The following is a 26,864-nucleotide window of genomic DNA, read 5'->3' as shown; positions in this document are numbered from 1 at the left end:
ACTATAAGTGAAACGTATTATTTCACTGAACCACAGGTATGACACTAGGTCAGACAATACTACTGGAACAGAAAAACACATTGTCACCTATTGCAATGGAAGGTGGCTGGTTGTCTACTGGGTATACCGTGATGTTGAGATCATACACTGGAAAGGACGCATGAAGTGGAACAGATGGATTGGGTCCATTGTAGCAACAGCCATTCACAAAAGGGCCAGCCTCTCCATCCGAAACCACCAATGTAATGGTGTCAAAACAAGGCATCATGCCAATCTCGCCACCTGGAAGACACAACTATAGCTGAAACCTGACTTTTTAAAAATATAGAATACCAAGATGAAATCTACTCACACCTCTTCTACAAGCACTGAAATGGCAAGGAAAAAAAGTTATGTGGATAAAATAAATGTAAAACCCAACTTTATCACTATGAAATTGAATATAGTCATGAAAATAATGCAAAAATTCTTGCCCATCTGTTACCTCTGGTGACCTCCCTACCAGCCATCTATCATGATAAGGAGGGACAAAACTGGGCCAACAAGGGTCTGACAGTTCATGAATGAACAAGGGCATGAAGCTTCACTAGTGAAGGTTTCATTCTTCCCTTATAATCATTTCATGTTATGACCAACCTTAGGGAGAGGGAGAAGGCATCCTTGTCCCTTTGGTAATTGTCTTTCCATTTGCATTAACCACCTTAAATGAACAACTATCAACCACAGAGCAGTTATGAGAAAAGAGGATATTGGATAGGTGAAACACAAAAGTAGGCCACATTTTTGCCATTTCTTTCAATATTCTTCTTATTACACATTAGCCAGGACGTTTTTAAAAATAGCAACAGTCTGTGGAAAAGAAGAGGCATTTATTTTCATTTTCTTCTTTTCACTCTTTAGGTCTTACATGTGTAGGATTAAAAATGTCCCCAGTTTAGACAGTGAGAGGAAGAAGGAAGAAAATGTCAGGATTAGATAGTTTATCAGCAACAGGGCAATCTGCTCTTGGGTTACCAACTAAGAGCATGGAGTAAGAGTGCTTGCTATCCAGGACACAGAAAAGTTTTGCACATGTGCTGTTGGTAATTCTCATGCATCACCATGAAAATCTCAAGAAGGGAGTGACATGGTTTGGTTGTGCCCCCGCTCAAATCTCATCTTGAGTTGTAACTCCCACAATTCCCACATTTCGTGGGAGGAACCCAGTGGGAGGTGACTGAATTATGGGGGCAGGTCTTTCCTGCACTTTTCTCATGATGGTGAATGAGTCTCATGAGATCTGATGGTTTTAAAAATGGGAGTTTCCCTGCATAAGCTCTCTTTGCTTGCTGCCATCCATGTAAGATGTGACTTGCTCCTCCTTGCCTTCTGCCATGATCATGAGGCTTCCCAGCCACATGGAACTGGAAGTCCATTAAACCCCTTTCTTTTGTAAATTGCCCAATCTCGGGTATGTCTTTATCGGCAGCCTCAAAATGGACTAATACAGGGAGGAGTTAATGCTTGGAGTTTTGATAAACCTAGGGTACAAAAGATTAGGGACATCCTCTCTTTTCACCAGACACTCTGGTGAAATCTGCAGAGCTCTGTAGTTGCCATTATTTCCCCTGTTTAAAAATGACAAGGAAAATCTAGAGATTATATTATTGAGCAATCAAGTGTGCAAAGGATGAGAAAACTGGGCTTAAAAGGAAAAGCAGAATTGAAGTTGAGAAAATTAGAAAGGAACAATCAGCCTTCAATGTGAGAAAGAGTCAAAAATAAGAGACCTCTCACCTATTCATATATCTAAAATGCAAATTGGCTTAAAAATGTGTTCATTAGTAATTCACTCAGTAAATATTTATTCAACACCTACTATGTGATAATTAGTGTTTCCGGCACACCAGCAGAGAAAAAGGCACACATTTTGGAACTGTCAAAAGACATTTCAAAACAATGTCAAATGTCAAAAGACCCACTATGCGTCAGGCACTGACACAGTCAAATGGTAGAGAAGGAAATGCAGTGTGGTTAGAATAGCACAGATATATGTATGTATGTATTATGTAGAACCACATGAAATTGCTACAATTAAACCACTTTTTACCTGTTAAATGGCAATTTTATGTATGCGGGCCTGATAGTGTGCAAGGTGCTGACGGTGAAAGAAGATGAGAGTTTTAGCTGACAATGGCGTAGGGGCAGGGCATACATGCCAAGGAAAGTCAGCAAAGTTTCCAATGCCTTTGCTGGCTTTGTGCTGAGCATTAAAGGATGAGTAAGAGTTTGCCAAGCAGATAAGGTAGAACATTGCGGGATGGGACAGAAGATCTATAGGGAGAGGCAATGGGGGAGAGAAATGAAAAGTCACTCTAGAAAGAGAAGACAGCTTTAAAAACAGAGAAGGCAAATTGCAAATTGAGTAACCATAATTTCTCTATAATGGAAGTGTAGGATATATTTACAGAAATAGCTGAGAAAGCAGGCCAAATATTAAGCCACTAAAAAGCCTACAATATAGGTAGTGAAATTCTTTACCTTGAAATGGAATATAGCCTAAGGATATGATTGCTACTTACAAATGTTAATCATAGAGTTATTAAAAAAAAATTTGAGGTTAGACAGGGTCTCACTCTGTTGCCCAGGTTGGAGTGCAGTGGCGTGATCTTGGCTTACTATAGCTTCCACCTCCTGAGCTCAAGTGATCCTCCTACCTCAGCCTCCAAGTAGCTGTGACCAGATAATGTTAATTGGGAGAATAGCAAATTGTTAGTGGACTTTCATATAGTAAGATGTTATTCTGTTACTAAAACATATTTATAATAACTTTCTAACATTTAATATATATTTTAATAAACACTTTTAGGTGATAATCTAAATGATAAAAGTAATCTGCAAAGCTGCATATGTTACAACATATGTGCAACTATGTTAAAATTATGGCCAGAATAAAGAGAATAAAATACCATAATACTGAAATGTGAACGGTGACTCTTTTAGATATGTAATAAGGTGATTTTTCAAAACTTCATTGTACTGTTCCATTCTTTCCAAGTTTTCTGCAATGAGTGTGTATTATTTTTATACTTATAGAAAGCAAATAAAGTAATGCTAATAAAATTATTCTTAGGTGGCCTCTAAATCAACATGTAGAAGCAAGAGAAGGGCCAGAAAACTCACTGAAACCTCAGATCCTACAATGCTGTGATTCTTTATCCTGATCCCAGCCCAGGGCTGGGTAACTACCAACTGAGTAAGTAAGTAATCATTACAAGAAAACGTTAACATTCAAATACCAAAATACCCTTTGAATCGAGTATTCCTTCTAACTTAGTAACATAACCAAAAGCCATCTATTTGAAATAATTTGCCCCAATGTCCTGTCCTAATGGGTTTTATTTAAAAAACAAATTAGTTAATAGTCCCGTCTATGGCTGTTACACTACAGGAGATTTAGAAATCTGTATACCTGTTGTTTAGCACTTAGAACAAAGCACTGGAAAAGAAGACAGATTCTTCTCACCCCTAATTTACCAGTGCTGCATGAGCCTGCCAGAGATGTTAAATAATTAAGCAATAAATAACAATCATTGGTCTTTGGATCCCTTTTCTGCCAGTCTATTTCAGATCCATTAGGGAAATAAAAAATGAGTACCTAGTTGTGAACTCCTGAGGGACATCAAACATATGAACTATGCTCCTCAGGACAAGGAAATCACCCATGAAACCTTTCCTAAGACTAAACACAGATAAGAGGATAGAGAGATACCATTTAAAGAAAAAAGATGTCTGGTGAAGTGATTAAAATGTCCCAAGACATCGGGTGTTCCAATAAATCACTGTTTTCCAAAGTATATAGGACAAATATTATTTCAAAATGTCCTCTCCCATTTCTGAATTAATCCTTTGCTATCTCCATTCCGCCTCCTTGAATTTATTTCATGCCCTACTGCTTGAATGTCTTCAAATAAGAAACTGATTTGAATTCTGAAAGTTCTTATTTCCTATACCACTCACCTGACCTTACATACTTGATCATACTTCCTGCATTGGAACTTGCAGTTTAAAGAGGCATATGGATGAGTAGACAGGAAATTGCACTAGAGTACAGCAAAAGCCAGCAGATGAAATATGCAGCATTGTTACCAAGGAAGTGTCCCCAACTCAGACCTCAGAAGATGTGCAAGGGGAGATGATGTGATGATGTGCAGTGTGTCAGTGTCAGTCACACTGTCATCTTTGCATGCAAATGGGTTTTGTCTACCCATTTAAGTTCAAAGTCTTTCATAGGAGGGTCTAGGTCATATTCCTGTGTACCCCACAGTGCTTAGTGCTATAACTTACAGATATCAGATGTTGAATTAATATTTTTTAGGGGAACAAATGCCACTTGGGTGACAACATAAAGCAATACCAGAAATGTAACTGCAGTGCTAATAAACGAACATTTTCTGTACATCTAACCTGTGTTCACACTGTCATTTGCTGTGGGCAAGTCATATACTGGGTAAGACATTATCGTTACTTTTCAGGAACTCAAAAAGCAGACCAGTTGCTTCTTAGGAGCTAGTTGGTGATCAGTAAGCTTTGAAAAGTAATAATATAATTACCTTAGGAGCTTGCTTCAGGCATTTCTGTTATGATTTATAGACCTACCAACTATGATAGTCAAACCGACCAAAAAGGCTAAGGAGAATCATAGGGTGAATGGAAGGTCTGTGTGGTAGTGTCAGGAACAAAGCAGCAAGTAATATCTGCCCTTTCTCCACTGTTTGAAATTCGTTATAATAACACAATCGGAAATACTTCCATATATGGTGCTCATGCTGGAAAAACGGAGGCCAGGCTGCAGCTGCTTCTTGTTTTTAATGGAAGTAACCATTATGACTGTTCGATTATGGGAGCCCACGCTGAGGAGTGCCGACTCTCATGTTGCTTGCATTCCCTCACTGGTCACCATGCTGCTGCTTACCTGTGTGTTTGTATGTCACGGCCTCTGAGATAACATCTCTCTGAGAGAACTGATCCACTGTGACTCCAGCTCTCCTCACCACCCCATGCTGAGGTTCGCCAGCAATCACAAACATCAACTTCAAGTTATCGCTGTCCACATCAGTAGCAAAAATGTATTCCGAGGTGATGACCACCTCTCCTCCCTCTGAGCAATTCATGACAGGGATGAGATCACCCTTTAAGACTGGTGGCTCATCGTTGACAGGGAATACCTAGGCAATGGAAAAAATGCATGTTTTCAGAAAAAGAAAGAAATGACAAATTCTTTGACAGGTAATCCATTGCTCATAGTCAGAATGACAGGCATTTTCATCTTACAGACACATGAAACAATAGCCGTGGAATTTGGCCAAGTAATCTGTGTCTTTTAACTTTTCCCATGTAAACCATCTTGCAAGGAATGCCCCACGTGACAGACATTTTAGGTAGGAATGGGAGAACATGGTTATGGTTCAGGACTCAAAACTCTCACTTGTTTCTAGACAGAAAAAAATATAAATGTAATATAAGGCATTCTTCACCAAAGCCCCTATCCTCTTTCATTAAATTCACACATATTCCAGAAGAATTCTGGTCCTTGTGGTCCATGGCATTTTCATTTACTGCATCAAAGTTATTTTTGTTTCAAATTACTTGGTGATTACAAAGCTTTCCTCCACCCTCAACTTCCTGCCACCCAGGAAGTTTCTCTGGACTTATAATAAGCAGCAGCTGCATTTCAAACAGTTTGAGTTAAATATGAAACTCCGTAACTATTCAATCAATGCCAGGTTTCATCTCGACAAAATGTTTTTCTCTCACTTTCACGAAAATAAAACTCCAAGTAAAATGGAAAGAAAAGCAACATGGGATCACGCTGGCACTCTAAATTTAAAAAGATCGTGTAGAAATCTGGAAAAGCATATCTTCTAAAAGGGAGTGAGGACAACCCCCCACTGAGTTCACAGCCACAACTTGATGTGTGCTGCAAGGCTGCCACGTCTGCCCTGTGAATCCTCTCAACCCTACACCTTCTTCCCTAATGCTCAGCCAAAGTGATCTTTTTAACGTGTGGACTTTAAGTCACTGCCTTTCGGAGACCTTCAGTGGCTGCCCATTGATTCTGCTAGGATTTCTCTGGCCTTATCCCATGCTATGGGGTGCCTTTGCCACTCCACTCCAGTTTTATCCCAACACACATTCCCCACCATCACAGGGTCTCTGCATCATCTCTCTCCCCACTGCCCATCTCTCTTCCCCCTGGAATTCTGTCCCCAACTCTTTGCTTGGTTAACTCCTCCTTCAGGTTACATGGGGATTCCTCAGGAAACCCTCCCTTAACTATTCAGCTAATTTAGGGGCTTCTATTATTTACTGTCTTTTAGCATCCTATTTACGTATAGAACCATCTAAATTTTAATCAGTTAATTATCTTGGTGATAATCTGTTTAATGCCTGTCTTTATCCCTGGCTTGTGACCTGTAGAAGAACAGTGACTTTGTTTGTCTTGTTCATCATCATATTCTAAATATCTGGCCTAAGGCTTGGCAAAGAAGGCACTTATTAAATATTTGCTGAATAAATGAATGAGTGAATGCAACTATGCATACATGTCCTGACTACCTTGTTATTTAAACAGGCTAAAACTCTAAAACAAATATACATGAAATTTAATGGATAGAGGAATGGGTAACAAAAGCTCCAGGCTAGTTATTTAATTAAAGATTTTTAAAGCCTATAATATTCTCTACTTTTCCATTGGCTTATTAAGAAAAAAGCATCTTTGTTCAAGTCCCCTGAGTGAATTCATTTAAGACCTTCTCCAGTATTGTTCCTGACTCTGAGGAATATCACCAACAAATTCAATGATGACCATCTTGCAGCAGTTCACAAGAGTCTCAGCTTTCAAATGAATAATAAAGTCCAAAGGCAATAGAATTAAGAATATTCCTTCTGGGTAAAAAAAAAATCACAAACACTTGTCTAAAAATTGGCTGTGCCTCTGTTTGGCTTTTAAAGACCATCCTCTTGTGTTTAAAAAGAAACAATAAACAGATTGTTTTCCCAAAATGCACTGCCTATTGTCACGGATGGAAGATAGAGTTGGGGTTTTTTCCCCACAAATGTGCTTTTCAGACAAAAAAAGTAACTCAGAAAGCTTTGTTTCTCTGTAAGTCTGCCAACAAAGAAAACTGTCCTTTTTGAAGCTGCAATAACATACTGCTCTTTATTCAGACCCCAAAGGCCATTATGAGGACTAAGTGGGAAAATGAAAGGAAGAGATTGCCTTGTTCCTGGCATAGAGAGGTGCACAGGAACTACTGGCCAGTATGATCATTATAATCACCTAGTGATGTAGAAGTGTGGCAGGGTGAGGAGGAAAGAACACTGACCTAGGTAACAAAGAGTGGAGATGCCAGCCCAGGCCTACACTGTCTAGTCAACGATTTTGGGCAAGTCATTGAACCTTCTTGTACCTAAATATCCTTAGCTATAAAATGGGGATAACTCCTTCACTGCTTCTTAAAATTATAGATGTGAACATTCTTTATTAGTCACTAAAATATCTTATAAAGACATTATTACCAATATAGTAATGATTTCATATCACAAAGATCTGAAAAATTCCAACAGAAAGAAAAATAATCTAGTACAATGAAAATAATTAGTGGCTCTTCAGGGAACATAGTATATTTTTCTTTAGACCTTCTTTTGTCACCAACTATAAATACCTGCAAACCCTCTGAGTTATGCTCTTGGACTTGCATGCCACTCAACAAAGAAATTCAGGGGGTTCCTGTAAGTCCCTTGGGCATGCACTCAAATTTTTTTTTTTTTTTGAGTCAGAGTCTCGCTCTGTTGCCCAGGCTGGAGTGCAGTGGCACGATCTCGGCTCACTGCAACCTCTGCCTCCCAGGTTCAAGCGATTCTCCTGCCTCAGCCTCCCAAGTAGCTGGGACTACAGGTGCAAGCCACTATGCCCAGATAATTTTTGTATTTTTAATAGAGACAGGGTTTTGCCATTTTGGGCAGGGTGGTCTTGAACTCCTGACCTCAAGTGATCAGCCTGCTTTGGCATCCCAAAGTGCTGGGATTACAGGTGTGAGCCAACCTCCCAGGTCTGCACTCAAATTTTATGTGCAGATTTTCCATTTGTCAAGAGGGGGAAATATGATCAAATCCTCATGCTAGGACTATATGGTACAGGAACTCACAAAGAGGCACCACACACACACATATACATGGCTTTATCTGTAAATAGGAAAACCCCAGTGATACTAGCCTAATCTGCCCCATGGCTAAATAAATATTTCTGAGTTTTATAGTTCAAAGATATTAGAAATAATTTATACATAGAATAAATTACTTTTTAAATTAAATATCTATGTTTGAAGTCAGAGTAATTCTACCTCTAAATAGATTAGAGAGAGACAATAGCATAGCACTACTACTTCATCATTATAACTTTGGTTTCTATTGGCAGGCCTGAGACATACAAGGATTGAAGCAGGTATCCTCTCACTTTGGAGGCCATAGGTTTCCAGTTCTGTCAGGACCTGAGAGCTTTCCAACAAGATGCTCTATGTCTGTATGATTGCTGATTTTAATGTGCCCCCAAAAAAGGATGCATTGAAAACTTGCAACAGTGTTGGGAGGTGGGAGGTCTATAGGTCATGAGGGCTCCACCCTCATGAATGGATTAATGCTGATCATAAAAGGCTCATAGTTCAGTGTGTGGCTCCCTCTTGCTCTTTTTTTGCCCTTCCATCATAGGGTGATGCAGCAAGAAGGCCCTCACTAGATGCAGCTACCCAATCTTAGACTTCCCAGCCTCCAGAGTCATGAGCCAAATAAATTTCTGTTCATTATAAATTACCCAGTCTGTAGTATTGTGTTATGGCAGCACAAAACAGACTAAGACAATAACCCAGGGAAGAAACTTTCTACCCACCTCAACATGTAGAACAAATTCTGCAGAATTTGTGCCATCGGTGACCTCCAAGAGTATGTCATCCTGAAGAACTTCAGATCCATCGTGGTGATACCTGTGGGGATATATGTCACCAATCTCTTAGGAACAGTGTGACAGTAAATTGAGATGCATGACACATGAGCTCTTCCAAGCCTTTGGCCATGTGTTCACTAAATAAATAAATAGCAACAACAACAACAAAAATCCAGCATAATCCTGAAGTCACATATTTAACTACTCATACATCCTTGAATGTAAAATTACTCCACCCTGGAAAAATGTGTTATATGCATTTCTAATTAGTCCTCAAATTACAAAGCAGCCCTTTAAATGCCACTGTGACAACAGGAACCATTTGGTATAGGTCTGTCTGCTTGCAGAATATACTGACTAGAGCCAGGAGAACCCTCAGAAAGAGCAGTAGAGGAGGAAAAGTGGGACACTGTGGATTTGATTTTTTTTCTCCCCTTTTCTACTTCTTTTTTTTTTATACTTCAAGTTTTAGGGTACATGTGTACAATGTGCAGGTTACATATGTATACATGTGCCATGTTGGTGTGCTGCACCCATTAACTCGTCATTTAGCATTAGGTATCTCTCCTCATGCTATCCCTCCCCCCTCCCCCCACCCCACAACAGTCCCTGGAGTGTGATGTTCCCCTTCCTGTGTCCATGTGATCTCATTGTTCAATTCCCACCTATGAGTGAGAACATGCGGTGTTTGTTATTTTGTCCTTGCCATAGTTTACTGAGAATGATGATTTCCAGTTTCATCCATATCCCTACAAAGGACATGAATTCATCATTTTTTATGGCTGCATAGTATTCCATGGTGTGTATGTGCCACATCTTCTTAATCCAGTCTATCGTTGTTGGACATTTGGGTTGGTTCCAAGTCTTTGCTATTGTGAATAGTGCCACAATAAACATGTGTGTGCATGTGTCTTTATAGCAGCATGATTTATAGCCCTTTGGGTATATACCCAGTAATGGGATGGCTGCGTCAAATGGTATTTTTAGTTCTAGATCCCTGAGGAATCGCCACACTGACTTCCACAATGGTTGAACTAGTTTACAGTCCCACCAACAGTGTAAAAGTGTTCTTATTTCTCCACATCTTCTCCAGCACCTGTTGTTTCCTGACTTTTTAATGATGGCCATTCTAACTGGTGTGAGATGGTATCTCATTGTGGTTTTGAGTTGCATTTCTCTGACGGCCAGTGATGATGAGCATTTTTTCATGTGTTTTTTGGCTGCATAAATGTCTTCTTTTGAGAAGTGTCTGTTCATGTCCTTCGCCCACTTTTGGATGGGTTTGTTTGCTTTTTTCTTGTAAATTTGTTTGAGTTGATTGTAGATTCTGGATATTAGACCTTTGTCAGATGAGTAGGTTGTGAAAATTTTCTCCCATTTTGTAGGTTGCCTGTTCACTCTGATGGTAGTTTCTTTTGCTGTGCAGAAGCTCTTTAGTTTAATTAGATCCCATTTGTCAATTTTGGCTTTTGTTGCCATTGCTTTTGGTGTTTTAGACATGAAGTCCTTGCCCATGCCTATGTCCTGAATGGTAATGCCTAGGTTTTCTTCTAGAGTTTTTATGGTTTTAGGTCTAACATGAAAGTCTTTAATCCATCTTGAATTAATTTTTGTATAAGGTGTAAGGAAGGGATCCCGTTTCAGCTTTCTACATATGGCTAGCCAGTTTTTCCAGCACTATTTATTAAATAGGGAATCCTTTCCCCATTGCTTGTTTTCGTCAGGTTTGTCAAAGATTAGATAGTTGTAGATATGTGGCGTTATTTCTGAGGGCTCTGTTCTGTTCCATTGATCTATGTCTCTGTTGTGGTACCAGTACCATGCTGTTTTGGTTACTGTAGCCTTGCAGTATAGTTTGAAGTCAGGTAGCCTGATGCCTCCAGCTTTGTTCTTTTGGCTTAGGACTGACTTGGCAATGCGGGCTCTTTTTTGGTTCCATATGAACTTCAAAGTAGTTTTTTCCAATTCTGTGAAGAAAGTCACTGGTAGCTTGATGGGGATGGCATTTAGATCCAGAGCACAGGCGGAAGGATTAGCCTTAGAAGTAGAAAAGGTGGGGAGGGATTCAATGCCATCCCCTTTTCTACTTCTAAGGCTAATCTTTCCGCCCGTGCTCTGGATCTATTCAGCTTTTCTCTAAAACCTTCATCAATGAATTATGTATTGCCTCTTTCCTGTCATTTTTCCTCTTCCATTGACTAGCTATCTTCCTCTCAATCTATATAAATTCTTAAATCTCTTAGACTTAAAAAATACCTTTCCTTTATCTAGCCTTGGCCCTATCTTCCACTAATTCTCAGCCACATTTCTTAAAGGCATTGTCTAATTCTAGGCTCTCCACATACTCTCCAGCCCATTGCAGTGATGCCTGGAAAGTTCTAAGGAGCTGCTGAAGTGAATTGAGCCAAATTTTAAACTTATCAATGAGTCCTAGGAATGGAAAATAAAAGTTGTATTAAAAAATTATATAATATATTGAACATGCATAATCTTTAACTATGGGGAAAAAATCAGAGCTGAAAGGCATTTTACTGAGGACTAGTTTCACCCATAGGTGGGGTAGCAACTGAGGTTGGGGATTCCCTTCCTATGGTGGGGAAGTCCCACATCCTCCCCACCCTCCATGATCCTCTCATGCACTACCCGCTATGCTTTATTTTGCCATGCTCCCTGCAATTTTCATCAAAATTATATTGGTGAGTGATAATTCTTTTTTACTAATTCTATTTTACTATGCTAAAATCCCTAAAAGGATCAAATGGCCCTAAGAGTACACATCCAAAGGATGACTGGAGTCAAGCAGATATTCTTTCAAAATCTGACCCCTCCATATACTAGGTGAATGAACTTGGGCAAATTCCTCAACCTCTTTGTGCTTAGTTCTTCAATTAAAATATGAGAATGGATACCTTGTCAGACTTGATTACTATGAAGATTAATTTTAAAAAAACCATAATTGTAAGCCTCTGACAGTATGCTTGAACAGATAGTTCTAGCAAATATTGGTACTGTTTTTCCTATCCATCATTCACTCCCTAGCAAGAATTACCTAAACAGGGCTCTCTATCTAACAGATAGCTGAGAGCTGAAATGTCAAAAAAAATTTTTTTAACAAGGATAGGAGTGCGGGTGAAAAGATCAAGATATCGTGGACTGTAAATCAATGGTGAAACTAAACTGTCAGGATTAAACTCGTCTTCTTGTGTACAAATCTTAGTTTCTGGTCAACTGTCTAGTCAAGTGCAGAGCTAAGCATTTGATGTATAATATCTCCTATCATACTTTATCTAAAGGGCTAACACTCCCATTTATAGCTTGAATTTACAAGTGAGAAGTGAGTGTGTGGGTCTACCTGACCATTGCTTTTGAATAGCTTGTATTGTTTTCCAGATAAGTTGTTTCACTGGATTTTGTAGGAAAGTTTCTTACAGAACTGCATTAGGTAGAGGCAATGAAAGACCTTAAGGTAAGGCAGCTTCTCTAGGACCATGAGGCCAGGGATTGTGCCATCCCTGTTGGAGACTCAAGTATTAGTTTATGCCATACCTACTCAGCTCACCCTGCTTGTTTGCCTGCAGATCCCTGCCCTAGTAGAATGGAATAAGGTTACATTAAGGACATTGATCAACAGAGTTCTATCCCAGAGTTTCCGGGTTATGAAATTTGCTTCTCCAGGACACAAGTTCAATTATGAACATCAGCCTCACAGATTATTTCAGTCTCTCTTTATCTAGTTTGACTATTGCCTCTTGTGATATGTGCAGTTACCGCCAATTTAATATTCATGGCAATTAAATTTTTATTGTTCAAATATCCATAAAGTTATTTCCACTGGTATAGCAAGCCAGATGGAAATAAAATGTCTGGAGGGAAAGGAAAAAATTGATTATTTGTAATTTTCAACTGACCCGTTGAGTGTGTTAAGTGGCACGTTGGTATCCTTGAAGAAATTGGACAAACTTCTTTCTCTTACTCTGCCTCACAACTGATCTAGATAAGATACTAAAGCATGTAAATAAAAAAGCCATGAAATGTTCTAACCTAACTTTTAAGGTATGGAGATCACCCCAAGAAAATGTGCCCCCTGAATTTAGAGGAAATCCATTCAGCTCCACCCTTCCATGCAGAGGCAGTCCCCGCAGGGAGAGATCAATATTGTCCAGCTTGGTATCTGCATCAGAAATCAGAATGTGCTCTGTGCTGATGACGCTTTGACCTCCCTCAGTCACTTTCAGAGGGTTGGTGAACACCTAGAAAGAAGAAAGGAAGGAAACATTCAAAGCCTTTTTCCATGACCCCTGAAGACAGAGCTCATTACATCACTGTGAAACTTCCAGTATTATCTTCACATGCCAACTAATTTTTCAAGAATGTGGTAAGAGGATAAGTTCATAGCTAGACATTTTGACTGAAAATTTTTTTTTACTATTTCTAATTCTAAGCATTAATGTGTTACAAGGAAACAAGGCAGAGCTCTAAGACTGAAAGTATCTACTTTTCATTTATTGCATAGCCTGTATAGTAGAATTGGCAATCATTACTATCTATGCTGCTAAACTGAGGAAATAATAATTTTCATCCTCAGGTCTATTCCCAACACTGTTCGATACACATACAGCTTAGTCTAAAAAATACACAAAATCTATGTCAAATTCCCCTGAAGGAAAGGTTTCATCTACTTTTCATCCTAAAAATTCTTAAAGACTTGGGAAATGGATTGGAGCTTTAGAACTTAAGTCATAGTGAATATTTTAGAAATGGAAGTAGTGTGGCAAAACTGAAGATTCCAGAGGAAATAGATTTATTCAAACATTAGACTTAAATATTAAAGCCACGAAGATAATTTGCTGTAATAGAAAAACTCACTGGTCTACTAATAATTCATTTGTAAGTAAAAAGCAAGTTGAATGCCTTGGGATATTTTATCACCCCATTGGGAGGGAGCAATAAGTGTTCTATGGCCAAATAAGTCTAGAAAAAAGTTACATAAAATATCCTCACCATGGAGGTTTATAAGGGACATAAGCATATCCCAGGCTCTGAGATCCTGCAGGAGGAAAACCTGCTAACTTTGTTTAACCTATCATTACCCCCACACTTGTATTGCTACGCAGACGTGAAAGCAAGCAGATACAGTAGGGTACCAAATCACGGGCACTGAGGACCCCTCCCAGGTGGTCTAGGGTAAGGTGCCCTGCCCATGGGAAGATGCAGCAGTTCTCCTAGGAAGCACCTACTCTTCTCAGAGCAGCTACTGGTCCCAGCAGGGAGGATGTTCCCTGAAGAAAGAGCTGGTAAAGGAGGATGACAACAAATTGGCAGAGGAAAGGGAAGGAAGCAAGTGAAGCAGCAGCCTCTGCTCAAGAGCCTGCTGTGTCCTTCTGCACACCACAGCACAGTGCTGGTAGCAACTCCAGGCCACAGCCACCTGGGGCATTCGTGGTGCCACAAGAGCAGCCCCTTGCATCATGGAAATTATGAGACCTACAGTTCTGAGACCACTGCCTTCTATTCTTTAATCAACTACCACCACAAAAACATAGACTTCTCTCCCTACAACTACCCGCACCCTGACCTCTCCCAAGTGTCTCACTTTCACTTTGCTAAACCTATATTTTCACTGTTTGTAGAAGAAAGAGAGGGAGCTCTTACTCAGAGAGGAGTGCTGTCTTTGAACAAAGGTCCATGCTTGCCAACCTCATTTTTCTGAGCTGTATTGAATTAGTATCCCAATATGGAATCTTCAATTTCCAATGTTTCAAGGAATATACTTTGCTACATTAGATGATTTTTTAAATATATATTTTAGGGCAACTTTCAAAAAAATAAAAGCATAAGGCTAATTTCCCCCCACTCATTAGTCATTAGCTTTTTAGTTCTTGCCCAAATCCAGTGCTCAGGTTTCTGGGACTCAGGTTAGCATGGTGTCAACATCCTCCCGTGGTTATCACTCAGCCAGCTCTCTGCAGGAATTCTACATCAGGGATCAACTCCTGTGGTGGTTCTCACTGAAGCTGCTAATTTAAATTTGTTTCTAACATCCTCAGTTTTTTGAGGGACTATTTCATTTGACCCATATACTGTAAAAAGTAAAAATTTAAAAAAAAGGGAAGCTACCCTGCCATTCTTTCCTCAACTCCTCAAAACTATTCAGTGAAGTTAACTTTTTCCTTTACACTTTTTAGTTTCCTTCTCAGATCATCATTCTCCAGCAAGAGGCTTGAATTACTTTGCATAAAGGAGCATTTCTCCATGATTGTTCTAGAGAAAGCTTTGGCTTCTTTAGTGCTAGGCTATTTCATGGCCTGTATCTCATACATAGAAAAGAATGGTCTGAATAAAATCTAATCAAGTTAACTCCATAGGTATTCTAAACTATTTCACCACCGGGAATATGATCTGGTCCGTGATAGGAAAGGTGTCAAAGAACGGAGTTAGTTTAAAATCCTCCATGTGAGTCCTTTGGCAGGTTTTCTACGAAAGGTGGCAAGTCCACAGGTGTGGGAGGTCAGGCCAGTGAAAGAAATAAGTGTGGTACATTGGGTGGGGGCTTAGATGGGCTGGAGAGCACGCCCTATGCAATGGCTGCTGTGGGGTGTGTGGGTTAAATTTTATTAGAGCTGCCAGAGTTTCAAGGAAAGCTAGGAATCAGCCTTGATAGAAAATCTTCTGATCTTTAAATGTTGGCAATTCATTATTTTCATATATTGTTTTGACCTCTTGATGTGGTTTGGCCGTGTCCCCACCCAAATCTCACCTTGAATTGTAGTAATCCCCATGTGTCAAGGATGGGGCCAGGTGGAGATAACTGAATCATGGGGGCAGTTTCCCCCGTACTACTCTCATGGTAGTGAATACGTCTCACAAGATCTGATGGTTTTATACATGAGAGTTCCCTGCACAAGTTCTCTTGCCTACCACCATGTAAGACATGACTTTGCTCCTCATCCCTCTTCTGCCATGGTTGTGAGGCTTCCCTAGCCACGTGAAACTGTGAATTCGTTAAACCCCTTTCCTTTGTAAATTACCCAGTCTCTGGTATGTCTTTATTAGCAGCATGAGAACAGACTAATACACCCATCAAAACTTCTGCAGGTTGGGCAGCCCTTTTAGTCCCTCAGGGTAAGAGCTCTGCCCCACAACCTTGGGCAGGTATAGAGATAATGAGGTGTCAGGAAAGAGAACACCAGTGCAGGCTATAGTCCAAGTAGGCACCCGGGAAGGTGACCTCTTTCCTTAAGGATGAGGCATGCGTAGGCTCTGGTCCCTTCTGGTTCATAATGAATGGGTAATGCTATTTTGTCTTCCTGCTTTTAAGGGAAATAATAAGAATAATAATGACCAAACTAATTAAGCCTAGCATTCTGAAGGTGGGCAGGGGAACCAGGTAGGTATGGGACAAACTCTCAATGCAAATCCCAGCTTCACAGAAAAAATGCACAAGGTAGCAATGCCTTTGTAGTTTGGTTTTAATGAAAGACCCAAGTGCTTTAAGGCTTACACAAACACTGGGCAGTGGGGCAAAGTACGACAGAAGGGTCCATCTTGATTCATTTTGGAAAATTAGAGAGCTTCTTTAGATTACACAGCAGCATAGTTGGGCTGCAGTCAGGGTAAATAAGCCCTTCCAGTGGCTAAGAGACGCATAATTTAATCCCCTTCTCTTGATCAACATGCGAAACTCAGCAGAAAGCAGAGGAAGTGAAAAAGAATTTGATAAAGCTTTGAAAATAATGTTAAATTTAGTAACTGAAAAATCTCACCTTTTACATAGAAAGTCCCATGGGAGGTAAAAGACTCCTTCCCCCTGCTTTTTTTTTCTTTTTTTTTACTACACCATAGATGGAAATTTCTTTTGTAAGTTTAAAAAACTAGCCTAAAGGAAAGTTACCATTTCCAGTAGGTCTTCAAGTCTCTCCTTTCTTTTCCTCATTTTCATCCTCTGTATAGAACATTGTACATACCTCAGGAACTTGATTGTCCACTGGGAGGATTGTAATGTTAAAGCAGATTCCATGCAAAGTGCCGCCATGTTGGTTACTGACAGAAAATGTGAACTGGACACGTCTGCAATGGGGACCGATGTCTTGCATGGGGGGCATGTAGGCCACTTTCATATAGTTCACAGCATGCTGCAAAGTAAGTTGAGATGGATATGTGGGTGTTGATTTGCAAGGATGAAAAGCTTTTAGAGGTCCAAAAGAACCATCATGTTAATTGATATTGAACATTGTAAATGCCACCATCATCACTTTGAAGATTACCAAAAGCTCTATTTTTATTTCAATGGCAAAAACTGCAATAACTTTTGCACCAAACTAATAGGAGCAAGGAAGAATTCTCCTACAGGGTTTCAGAAGGAGCATGGCCCTGCCAACACCTTGATTTAAGACTTCTAGCCACCAGGACTATGAGAAAATAAAGCTCATAGTCCTTTATGTCCTGGTGGTTTATTTTAAACCACCCAGTTCATGGTATATTGCTGTCAGCCCTTGGAAACTAATACAGTAAGATACTGAATAAACTGAATTTTGTGGAATAAAAACATGTACACCAGATACCCAAACTAGAGTCCTGCTGATGGCAAAACAAAAGTCTGTTTTCAGTAAAATTACTGAAAAGGTTGTGAAACCATATTCAACTTGATCAAGTACTTTGAAATAGATGCCACACACTTAATGGAAACATACAATCAGCAAGTATAAAGATATTAAGCCTTTGTGGATGTCAAAGACCAACATTCTCAGGCACAATACTAGGCATGCCATACCTTCTAAGGGCACACTTGCATCATGTTTGTCAGCATTTTAGCATATCCTCATACCTGAGTGAATGACCTCAGCTCCAGGGCCGTAGGATTCTTAACTACTTTTGGTATGCTGTCCACCATAAATAACTTCCCAGCATCCAAGTGTCTAAAGAGAAATACAGAGGAGCACATCAGCTCATTTTTAGGTAAGAAAAATGAAATCAAATAGCCCACAATAAAAAACTGAAAGACCTCACTGTGAGAAGAAATTGGATGCTCTATCTTTATATTCTCTCTTTATGTTGGGAGATTCTAGCATTAAGTCCAGTTTCATCAATGTCATCCTTGTCATGACTGCAAAAGGTATGTACAGAATCTTTTGCTTGGCATCATGTAAGGGAATTGTTACACTCATGTTAAAAATGGTTTCCTGCTCTCATGCATACGATACTAGCGTAATGTATATTCATGCCATTTTTCTGGATTGAGATCATAGAATGTAACGATTTCATGGCAGTAATATGCAAAACTAATGTTAGGAAGATCTCAGTAAATTGTACTAAAAGAAAAATAAGCATTGTCTTCCAAAAAGGGGATTAAAGACTGTTTTAAGCCTACCAATGCTGAAGACACTACAAGCTGCAGATCACTTACCAACTAATACAGCTTTCAAAGGGAGATAGGAAGTTGTTTGAGAAAAAAGTAAATGCTTAATTGAGTATAATTTCATGCCTGACCAATGGAGCAAGTGAACCACAGTACTATATACATATTGCTATATACTGACACTTTCAACTTTGCAATCCTAGAACTAGTAGCCCAAATGGTGACTTTTCAGATACCTGTGGCTGAAGGAGAAAAATGGAGGAGTAGTTATTGTGTAGACCAGCTCCCCGTCATATGATTCTGTATCTATAAAATGTAGCTGTTTCTTAGTTATATAGGCCACCTCAGTTTCCTTGACAACCAAATGCCGAGAAACTCCAGGAGCCTCTTTTGGAAGCTGGTCATCCACTGGAGTGATATGGATTGTTGCCACCTGGAATAAAAATGTCTGTACCATTAATTTGAAATACCAAAAAAAAACAAAGAAAATGCCCCACAATCATCTAGTCACAGTTAAGATAATTTCAAAAACCATCATTTATAATTTACTTCTGTCAAGTGATTCAGGAGCTATTAAGAATATGAGCCAAAAATGGAAATCCTCTACTCATTTAATATTATATTTTAAGAATATAATTATCACAGGCCAGGTGCAGGGGGTCACCCCTGTAATCCCAACACTTTGGGAGGCCGAGGTGGGCGGATCACCTGAAGTCAGGAGTTCGAGACCAGCCTGGACAACATAGTGAAACCCCGTCTCTACGAAAAATACAAAAATTAGTTGGGTGTAGTGGTGGGTGCCTGTAATCCCAGCTACTCGGGAGGCTGAGGCAGGAGACTCGCTTGAATCCTGGAGGAGGAGGTTGCAGTGGGCCGAGATCACGCCATTGCGCTCCAGCCTGGATGACAAGAATGAGACTCCATTTCAAAAAAAAATTGTGATGTATATATATATATATATATATATATACATCACAATTATGGTAAATCCAGTCATGAGTGCTACAGAATGGGCATATAAAACACAAAATATGTTCCTGGTTTTATTTTTGCATCTCTCTTCTACCAACAACCTGTGCTTTCTTTGATACTTCCCTATATTCAGTCATCAATCTTAGAAACCTTGACATGAATTTTGGTTCCTCCTTCTCCACCCACATATAACACATCACCAAGTCCCAGAGTTTCTACTTATAAAATTTCCTATGCAGTGACCATACTCCACATCCCACGCGCAAGTGTCATTCCCATTGCTACTGGCCTTTCATAATTTCATCCTTACATTATTGCAACAGCTGCCTGTTAGCCCTAAATCCAAGAGCTAATCTAGACTTTTCATACCTCTAGTGTTATCTTCAAAAAAAGTACAAATCAAATAAGTTAATTTACCCCTTCAAAAATCTTAAAACAACTGCTCAGAAAGTGTGGAATTATTTATAGAATATCCAAACTCCTTAGCATGGCATCCAAGACTTTCAATATACACTCTGTTTCTCAACCTTATCTTTTTTTTTTTGAGGAGTCTCGCACTGTCACCCAGGCTGGAGTGCAGTGGTGCAATCTCAGCTCACTGCAAGCTCCACCTCCCAGGTTCAAACCATTCTCCTGCCTCAGCCTCCTGAGCAGCTGGGGCTACAGGCTTCCACCATCACACCCGGCTAATTTTTGTATTTTTAGTAGAGATGGGGTTTCACCATGTTGGCCAGTCTGGTCTCGAACTCCTGACTTCAAGTGATCCGCCCTCTTTGGCATCCCAAAGTGCTGGGATTACAGGCGTGAGCCACCACCCAGCCACCTTTCAACATCTTTTACTACCTTTTAACAACAATCCAACACTGTAATTATACACAATGGACTGACGATGTACTGGTCCTTGACCACAATTCTAGAATGCTTTTCTCCTGTTTTATGCAGCAACCTGAGTCTTTCTCGCCCTTAATGGCTCTTCTTAGATCTTTCTCCAATTTCTCAATTGGAATTGTTCCTGAATTTTACTTATCCCTTGGTATGGTTTGAATGTTTGTGTTTTCTCTGGAATTTATGTTGAAACTTAAGTCCCAATACAAGATTAGTAAGAGGCAGGGCCATTAGTAGTGATTGGACCATGAGGTTGAATTCATGAGCGTCTAATTACCCTCATGAATGAACTCATGCCTTATAAAAGGGCTCAAGGGAGTGAATTCATCTTCTATCCCTTTTGCTGTGTAAGGACACAGCATTTGTTCCCTCTGGAGTATACAGCAACAAGGCACCATCTTGAAAGCAGAGAGCAGCCCTCATCAGACACAAAACATGCTGGCAACTTGGTCTTGGACTTCCCGGCTGCCAGAACTGTGAGAAATAAATTTCTATTATTTATACATTACCCAGTCTCAGGTATTTTGCCATAGCAGCACAAATGGACTAAGACAGAGATAGGTACTGAAATACCTGAAAATGTGGAAGTGGCTTTAGAACTGGGTAATAGGTACAGACCGGAAGAATTTGGAGAAGTGGGCTAGAAAAAGCCTATACTGCTGTGAACAGATCATAGAGGGCAATTCTGGTGAGGGCTCAGAAGAGATGTGCTATAGACAGAGCTTCAATCTTCTTAGAGATTACCTAAGCGGTCATAATCAGAACATTGGTAGACATACAAACAGTAAAGGCCCTTCTGATAAGGTCTTAGGTAGAAATGAGCAATATCTTATTGGAAACTGGAAGAAAGATCTTCTTGTTATAAAGTGGCAAAGAACTTGGCTAAATGGTGCCTGTGTTCTGACACGTTATGTAAGGCAGAACTGAGCAGGGTTGAGGTAGGATATGTGGTGGAAGAAATAACTAAGCAAAGAGTTGAGCACGTTGCATGGCTTTTCTTGACTTCTTATAGTAAAATACTAGAAGAGAGAAATGAACTAAAGCCAGAATTTTTTGTCAAAGGGGAAGCAGAACTTAAAAGATTTGAAAAATTCTCAGCCTGACCATATAAAGAACAAAAAAGCATCTTTAGGAGAGACCACAAAAGGTGTGACCAAGTGCCTATATGATAAAGAGATTAGTATGAATAGAAAGAAACCAGTTGCTATTTATCAAGACAATGGAAAAATGACCCTGAAGGTATTTTAGACATCAGGCCACCATTCCCACCACAGGTTCAGAATGCCAGGGCCTTGAGGACAGAATGGTTTCAAGGGAGGGACCTATGGGGTCTCTGTCCAGCACTGCCTCAAATCTCTGCTCCCTGCATTCTCATGCAGTCCTTGGCCATCCCAGCTGTGGCCCAAGCAGGCCTAGGAACCACCTGAGCCACCACTCTGCAGAACACAAGAAGTAGGCCTTCGCACAAATGCCAACTCTGCTTGTGTGCAGAGTGCAAGAGCTGTGAAAACACAGCTGCCTCCACTTAGATTTCAAGAGATGCCTCAGAAAGCCTTAGGACTCAGGCAGAGAGTTGCCTCAGGTGCAAGGCTGCTGCAGACAGTACCCACTAGGGCAATGCCCAGCAGAGCCATGGGGTCAGGGCCACCCTAGAGATCACCAATGTGCAACGCCACCTAGGAAAGCCTCAGGCACCTGACGCCAACCTCTGACAGCTGTTGCATGGGCTGTACCCAGAAAAGCCATAAAGGTGGAATTGCCTGGGGCCTTGGGGGCCCAACCGTAGCCTCCGCATGTCCAGAAGGCAGGACACAGAGTCAAAGAAGATTATTCACAAGCCTCAAGACTTAATATTGTTTGCCCTGTTGAGTTTTGGATCCTTTCTTCTTTCCTATTTCTCCCTTTTGGAAGAGGAATGTCTATCCTATACCTGTCCCACCATTGTATTTTAGAAGCATATAACTTGTTTGATTTTATGTGCTCGCAGCTGGAGGGGAAATTTGTTTCAGGATGAATTGTACCAAAAGTCTCACCCATACCTGATTTAGTACATAAATATGTACTAAATGAGATGTTAGACTTTATTTTTTTGCACTGATGCTGAAACGAGTTAAGACTTTGGGGGCTGAGATGGAATTAGTGTATTTTGTATGGGAGAAGCACATAAATTGGTGGGGGTGGGGGTGGGGGGTGCTGGGGTAAATATTATGGCTTATTTATGTATAAATTTATTTATGGGAATAAATTTCTATTATTTCTAAATAAGTCATTTATCCTGTTATAGCAGATTAAACAAACTTAGACATCCCTCAACTAGCATACTTATTCTATTGTTTTGTATTGTTAGTTTACAAATGAGTCTCTCTCCCAGACTGAAAGTTCCATGAGGCCAGCATTACAATATGGTGTAAACCACATGGAATTTGACGGTACAGTTACAGTCCTGAATACATCACTTACTAGCAGCTATTTAACCTTGAAGAAGTTACTTAAGCTTTTAGTGTCATTTTTCTTATTAGTAAGTTAAGCATAATACGAACAACCTCACAGAGCTGTTATAAGAATCAAATATTACTATGTGGGTAAAATGTCTGGCACATAGTAGGTGACCAATAAATATTACATTCATTTCTGTATCTCCACAACATCTAGCACAATTTTTTTGTAGGTAGGAGGCACTTTGTTAATGTTCGCAAACTGAGTAAGTCAGGTCCTGCTTGAGATTTTAAGTCTTAAAACTACACTTACAGGTTGGTATCATGCTAGAGGGTAAGGAGGACTTGCCAAACAGCTTTTATCATAACATTTCTTTTATAATAATCCATCATAGGTTGTGGAAAAGCTATTCATTACTGTCTGAAAATGGTGCTTTGCCTGGCATCATGGGTCTTTTCCACAGCCTGCTCCATGAACTTTTTCTATCTTGGTTGCCATGACTGTCATCAAATAAAGTCTCTGATATGAACTGAATGTGTCTTCCAACAAGCATATGTTGGAAACTTCATCACCAATGCTACAGTGTTTGGAGGAGGGGCCTAATGGTGTTTAGGTCATGAGGGCTCCACTCTCATGAACGGGTTAGTGATCATTATAAAAGGGCTTGAGGCTGCAAGTTCGAGCTCTTGCTCTCTCTCATCCACATGATGTTTTCCGCTCTATTATGATATCGTAAGAAGGCCCTCACAAAATGTAGTTCATTGATCTTGGACTTCCCAGCCTCTAGAACCATGAGCCAAATAAATTTCTATTGTTTATAACTTACCCAGTCTGTAGTACTCTGGTGTAGAAGTACAAAATGGACTAAGACAGCTTCACTCACTCAACTTGCTTTTGAAAAACATTTCCAACTCTATTCTACTTGGTAGACAGCTTCATAGAGCTTAAGCCTTCAGAGATATTAACCCAGGAGAGAGTAATATTAGAAGAAAAAGGGAGAATAAAAATAAGGAGAGATGACAGATGCAGAAAGAGGACTAGAAAATGAGGAAAGAATGGAAGAAGGTGACACAAAAGCACATGGGTGAAGTGGAAGGGAGAAATGAAACATGACCAGACGAGAGAATAGGTACCTGGGGGGTGCACATTTACCACAAGTCAGAGAAGAGAGTGGGTGGGCAAAACTAACAGTGTAAGTAGTTCCTGGGGGTGACAAATAGCACTGGATAGTTTCAAGGGAAGATGCAAAAGAAAGAGCTAGCAGAAATCAAAGAATCAGGGCAGAGAAAGGATTAAGAACCCATTCCCACAAGAAAGTCAGATACCAGCTGGTGGAGTATCATATTGTGAGCCTGAATATGAGGATCAAGGCCAGGTTTCGTCATTTTGTATACTGATTTATCACTTTATACTCTGATTCCTTATAAGTCTGTAGCCATAAGCAGGCTGGAGGGACATGGGGGAAGCCAGCAAGCAAGAGCCCAGCAATTGATCTAAGCACCAGTTTTCTACTGTTTGCCTGAGATTGGGTGTTTAATAATGCTTTTGTTACAATCAAATTTCAGTGCATTGAGAACACTTTATTTCTCAATGGAGTTTGTTAAAATGGGACTTTTCTCACCCACAGAATAATAATTGTTTGAACATGCATAAATATGTAAAGACGTATCAACTTAGGCCATCATAAAGCATGTTAAAAAAATGTGCCCACCGGGAGACCCCCTCCTCTTTCGGCTTTGGAGCGCCCCTGCTCTGTTTCTGTACGGGGAAGCTTCTTCCTTCTGTCTTCTCCCTTCCTTCTTGCCTATTAAATGCTCCACTCCTTAAAACCACTCCACGTGTGTCCGTGTCGTTTTATCTAAACCGGCATGAGGGCCAAGAATCTTAGTGTTCCTTCACTCATCGAAGCCATATCACTTTGGTGCATTGGCCAGGAATCTGAGGAACAGCCTTCGTCAGAGTGGCGAGTGTGGGAACAAGCTTAAAATCTGTTCTGTCATTACGAGGCACTCTTCGCCTCTATATTAAAATAAATCAAATAAATCAACAGGCATCCGTCAACCTAGTATATACGCTTAGTGTTGGCTGCCGTACTCAAGTCACGGATATAAGGCTTGCTGGGCAGAACTTGGAGAACCCCCCATTACCCACAGGTATTGGGAATGTTGGTCATGCTTGAACTAGCTTCTCTTCACTGGTGACCTTGCCATCAGGTGAGTCTGGGAAAAGTTCTGAGGCAACTGAGAATTTCTGGCCAGGTGTGATTCAAAGGCCTCTGGACCGGACGCAGCCTCCAACAGCCCATTCTGGGTGTTGGCAGAGAACCTCAACTATCCTGTTGCAAAACTCTTCTTCCCTTTCTATCCGCAGCCTCTTACTCTTTCTCTGCGTGAGACGTGCAAGGATTTTTACAGTCTAGGAACAGGGTTACAGTGAGGTTACTTGATACCACTTCTCTGGCCAGCACATGGTATTTCTAAGCCACCTAGTAGAAATCAGGCTCTAGGCCTCTTCTTTGAATGGAAAGTTTCTGCTTTTAACAATTAAGAGTAAAACGTCTTCTGTAGCCAAATTTTAAACTCGATATTGTCCCACTGGCAGGAAAATGGACATTTGGTTCCCACATTCCTTTAAGGCACCTATTTTGTCTCCTATTAAGACAGTACTTAATTAGGAAGGGAATTTTAAGTCTGGAAGTTAACCAGAACCATTTTTCTACGGGTAAATGCTTTAGCCTGGGCTATTATAGCAGGATACAGAGTTCAATCTAGCATCCTCCCTCCCTTAAAGGGGCCTTGCCCAATTACATGATTTTTCTTGGAATCTATTTTTTGGAAGCCACACAGGCCACACAAGTCTAGGAGGTCAAAGGGAAATAAAAGGCAGAGAACTGATTGCTTGGGGACAGCGTGACTAAGGTCCAAAACTCAGTTCCTCTGGCCCCATGGCTTGGAGGGTCACGCCTGCAGTCATGTGCGGCACATTTAAGTGGGTGCTGGGAATCCAAGAGCGATGGACAGAAAATAGTTGGGGGGACGCCCTGTACTGTTTTCATCTCCATCCTGGATCACATACCGAAAGGAAGGAGACAAAAACGACGCTTTTATTCTCACTTCTCTTTCTAGATGGGTAACAGATCGTCTTCAACATGCACTCCCCTGGAACGTATTTTGAAGCACTGGGACTCCTTCGACCTTGAAACTTTGAAGAAAAAGGGGTTTATTTTCTTTTGCAGCCATATGGGGCAGGCCCAGGGAAAATAGTTTCCCAAAATTAAAAACGTAACTTTCAGGGAAGTCATCTGAGGGTCCCCCTTATTTGGGGCCCCTTCAAGTTCCCTTCTCCCATGGTATCTATATGGTCTTTTCATAAATTAAGCATTGAAATAAAAGCATAGCAAGGAGGTCTTAAGACACTACTCTGTCCTTTAGTAAAAGGGTTATAAAAGGTTTGTAAAAATTTCATCTCATGGTCAAATTGATAAAATGGAATAATCTGTAAGGTTTCACTTAAACAAATAAACTAATGCAAGGGTAAAATTTAGCTTTAAACAGGATTTTCATGTCATAGTAAAGACTAATAAAATGTTTTTGCCTTTTGAGTCATCATTTTGGCAAAATAATTTATGGCAATCTGGAAATTATCCTTCCTGATGCCTGGATTTTTGAATGGTTCAGAGGGCCCTGAAACATTCAGAAAAGAGGTAAACAGGATTATTTGACATGTTTAGTCACATGAGATTGCCAAAATGATGTCCAATCTTCTTTGAGTTATATTTTGGTGAACACTAATATATGTTCAAAAATCGTATGGGTTTTCTACAATTCTAATGCCTAAGTATATGCTATCAATCATAATTAAGGGTAACGTTATTGTAAACCACGAAGATAAATAAAGTTCTTTGCCAGTCATGTTTTTAACTGTAACTATCCTGGAAATATTGCCATTCACAGACAATTGTTGTCTTGCTTTGCCCCTTCTCAAAAGATGGTTTATAATCAACCTATATTAAAGACTTTAACAGGTGTTCTCAAACGCAGGTTTTTAATAGCTTTGAAGATTGTAACACTGAAATAGAGGGAGAATCTACGGGAGTCCTAAAAAACTGACATGTTCACAAATATCAAGCAAAACAAAATTTAAGTAAGTGGACTACACTCAGAAAGTTAAAGCAAACTTTTTGACTTTCGCTTGGAATATTGCTAATCCTTGTTTAGTTTTTCAGAGTCAAGGAAA

The 26,864-nt window shown here is 40.1% G+C and overlaps 1 protein-coding gene across 1 annotated transcript in view; it reads right to left on the bottom strand.

Moving 5' to 3' along the window:
• The window catches only part of FREM1 (FRAS1 related extracellular matrix 1), a 167,164-nt gene that overhangs the window by 71,392 nt on the left and 68,908 nt on the right, over nucleotides 1-26,864 (bottom strand). Inside the window, exons 11-17 of the mRNA XM_058431746.1 lie at nucleotides 18,572-18,768; nucleotides 17,805-17,895; nucleotides 16,945-17,112; nucleotides 13,022-13,230; nucleotides 8,927-9,020; nucleotides 4,955-5,207; nucleotides 88-282 (exon numbers count right to left, since the gene is read on the bottom strand). Of these exons, the coding sequence (XP_058287729.1) occupies nucleotides 88-282; nucleotides 4,955-5,207; nucleotides 8,927-9,020; nucleotides 13,022-13,230; nucleotides 16,945-17,112; nucleotides 17,805-17,895; nucleotides 18,572-18,768 (1,207 nt within the window). The remainder of the gene's footprint in view (nucleotides 1-87; nucleotides 283-4,954; nucleotides 5,208-8,926; nucleotides 9,021-13,021; nucleotides 13,231-16,944; nucleotides 17,113-17,804; nucleotides 17,896-18,571; nucleotides 18,769-26,864) is intronic.

Source organism: Hylobates moloch, unplaced genomic scaffold, assembly GCF_009828535.3.
Source record: "Hylobates moloch isolate HMO894 unplaced genomic scaffold, HMol_V3 SCAFFOLD_19, whole genome shotgun sequence".
NCBI classification, from domain to species: domain Eukaryota; kingdom Metazoa; phylum Chordata; class Mammalia; order Primates; family Hylobatidae; genus Hylobates; species Hylobates moloch.
The sequence above is the reverse complement of the archived record's forward strand: the minus strand, read 5'-3'. Positions and strand labels throughout refer to the sequence as shown.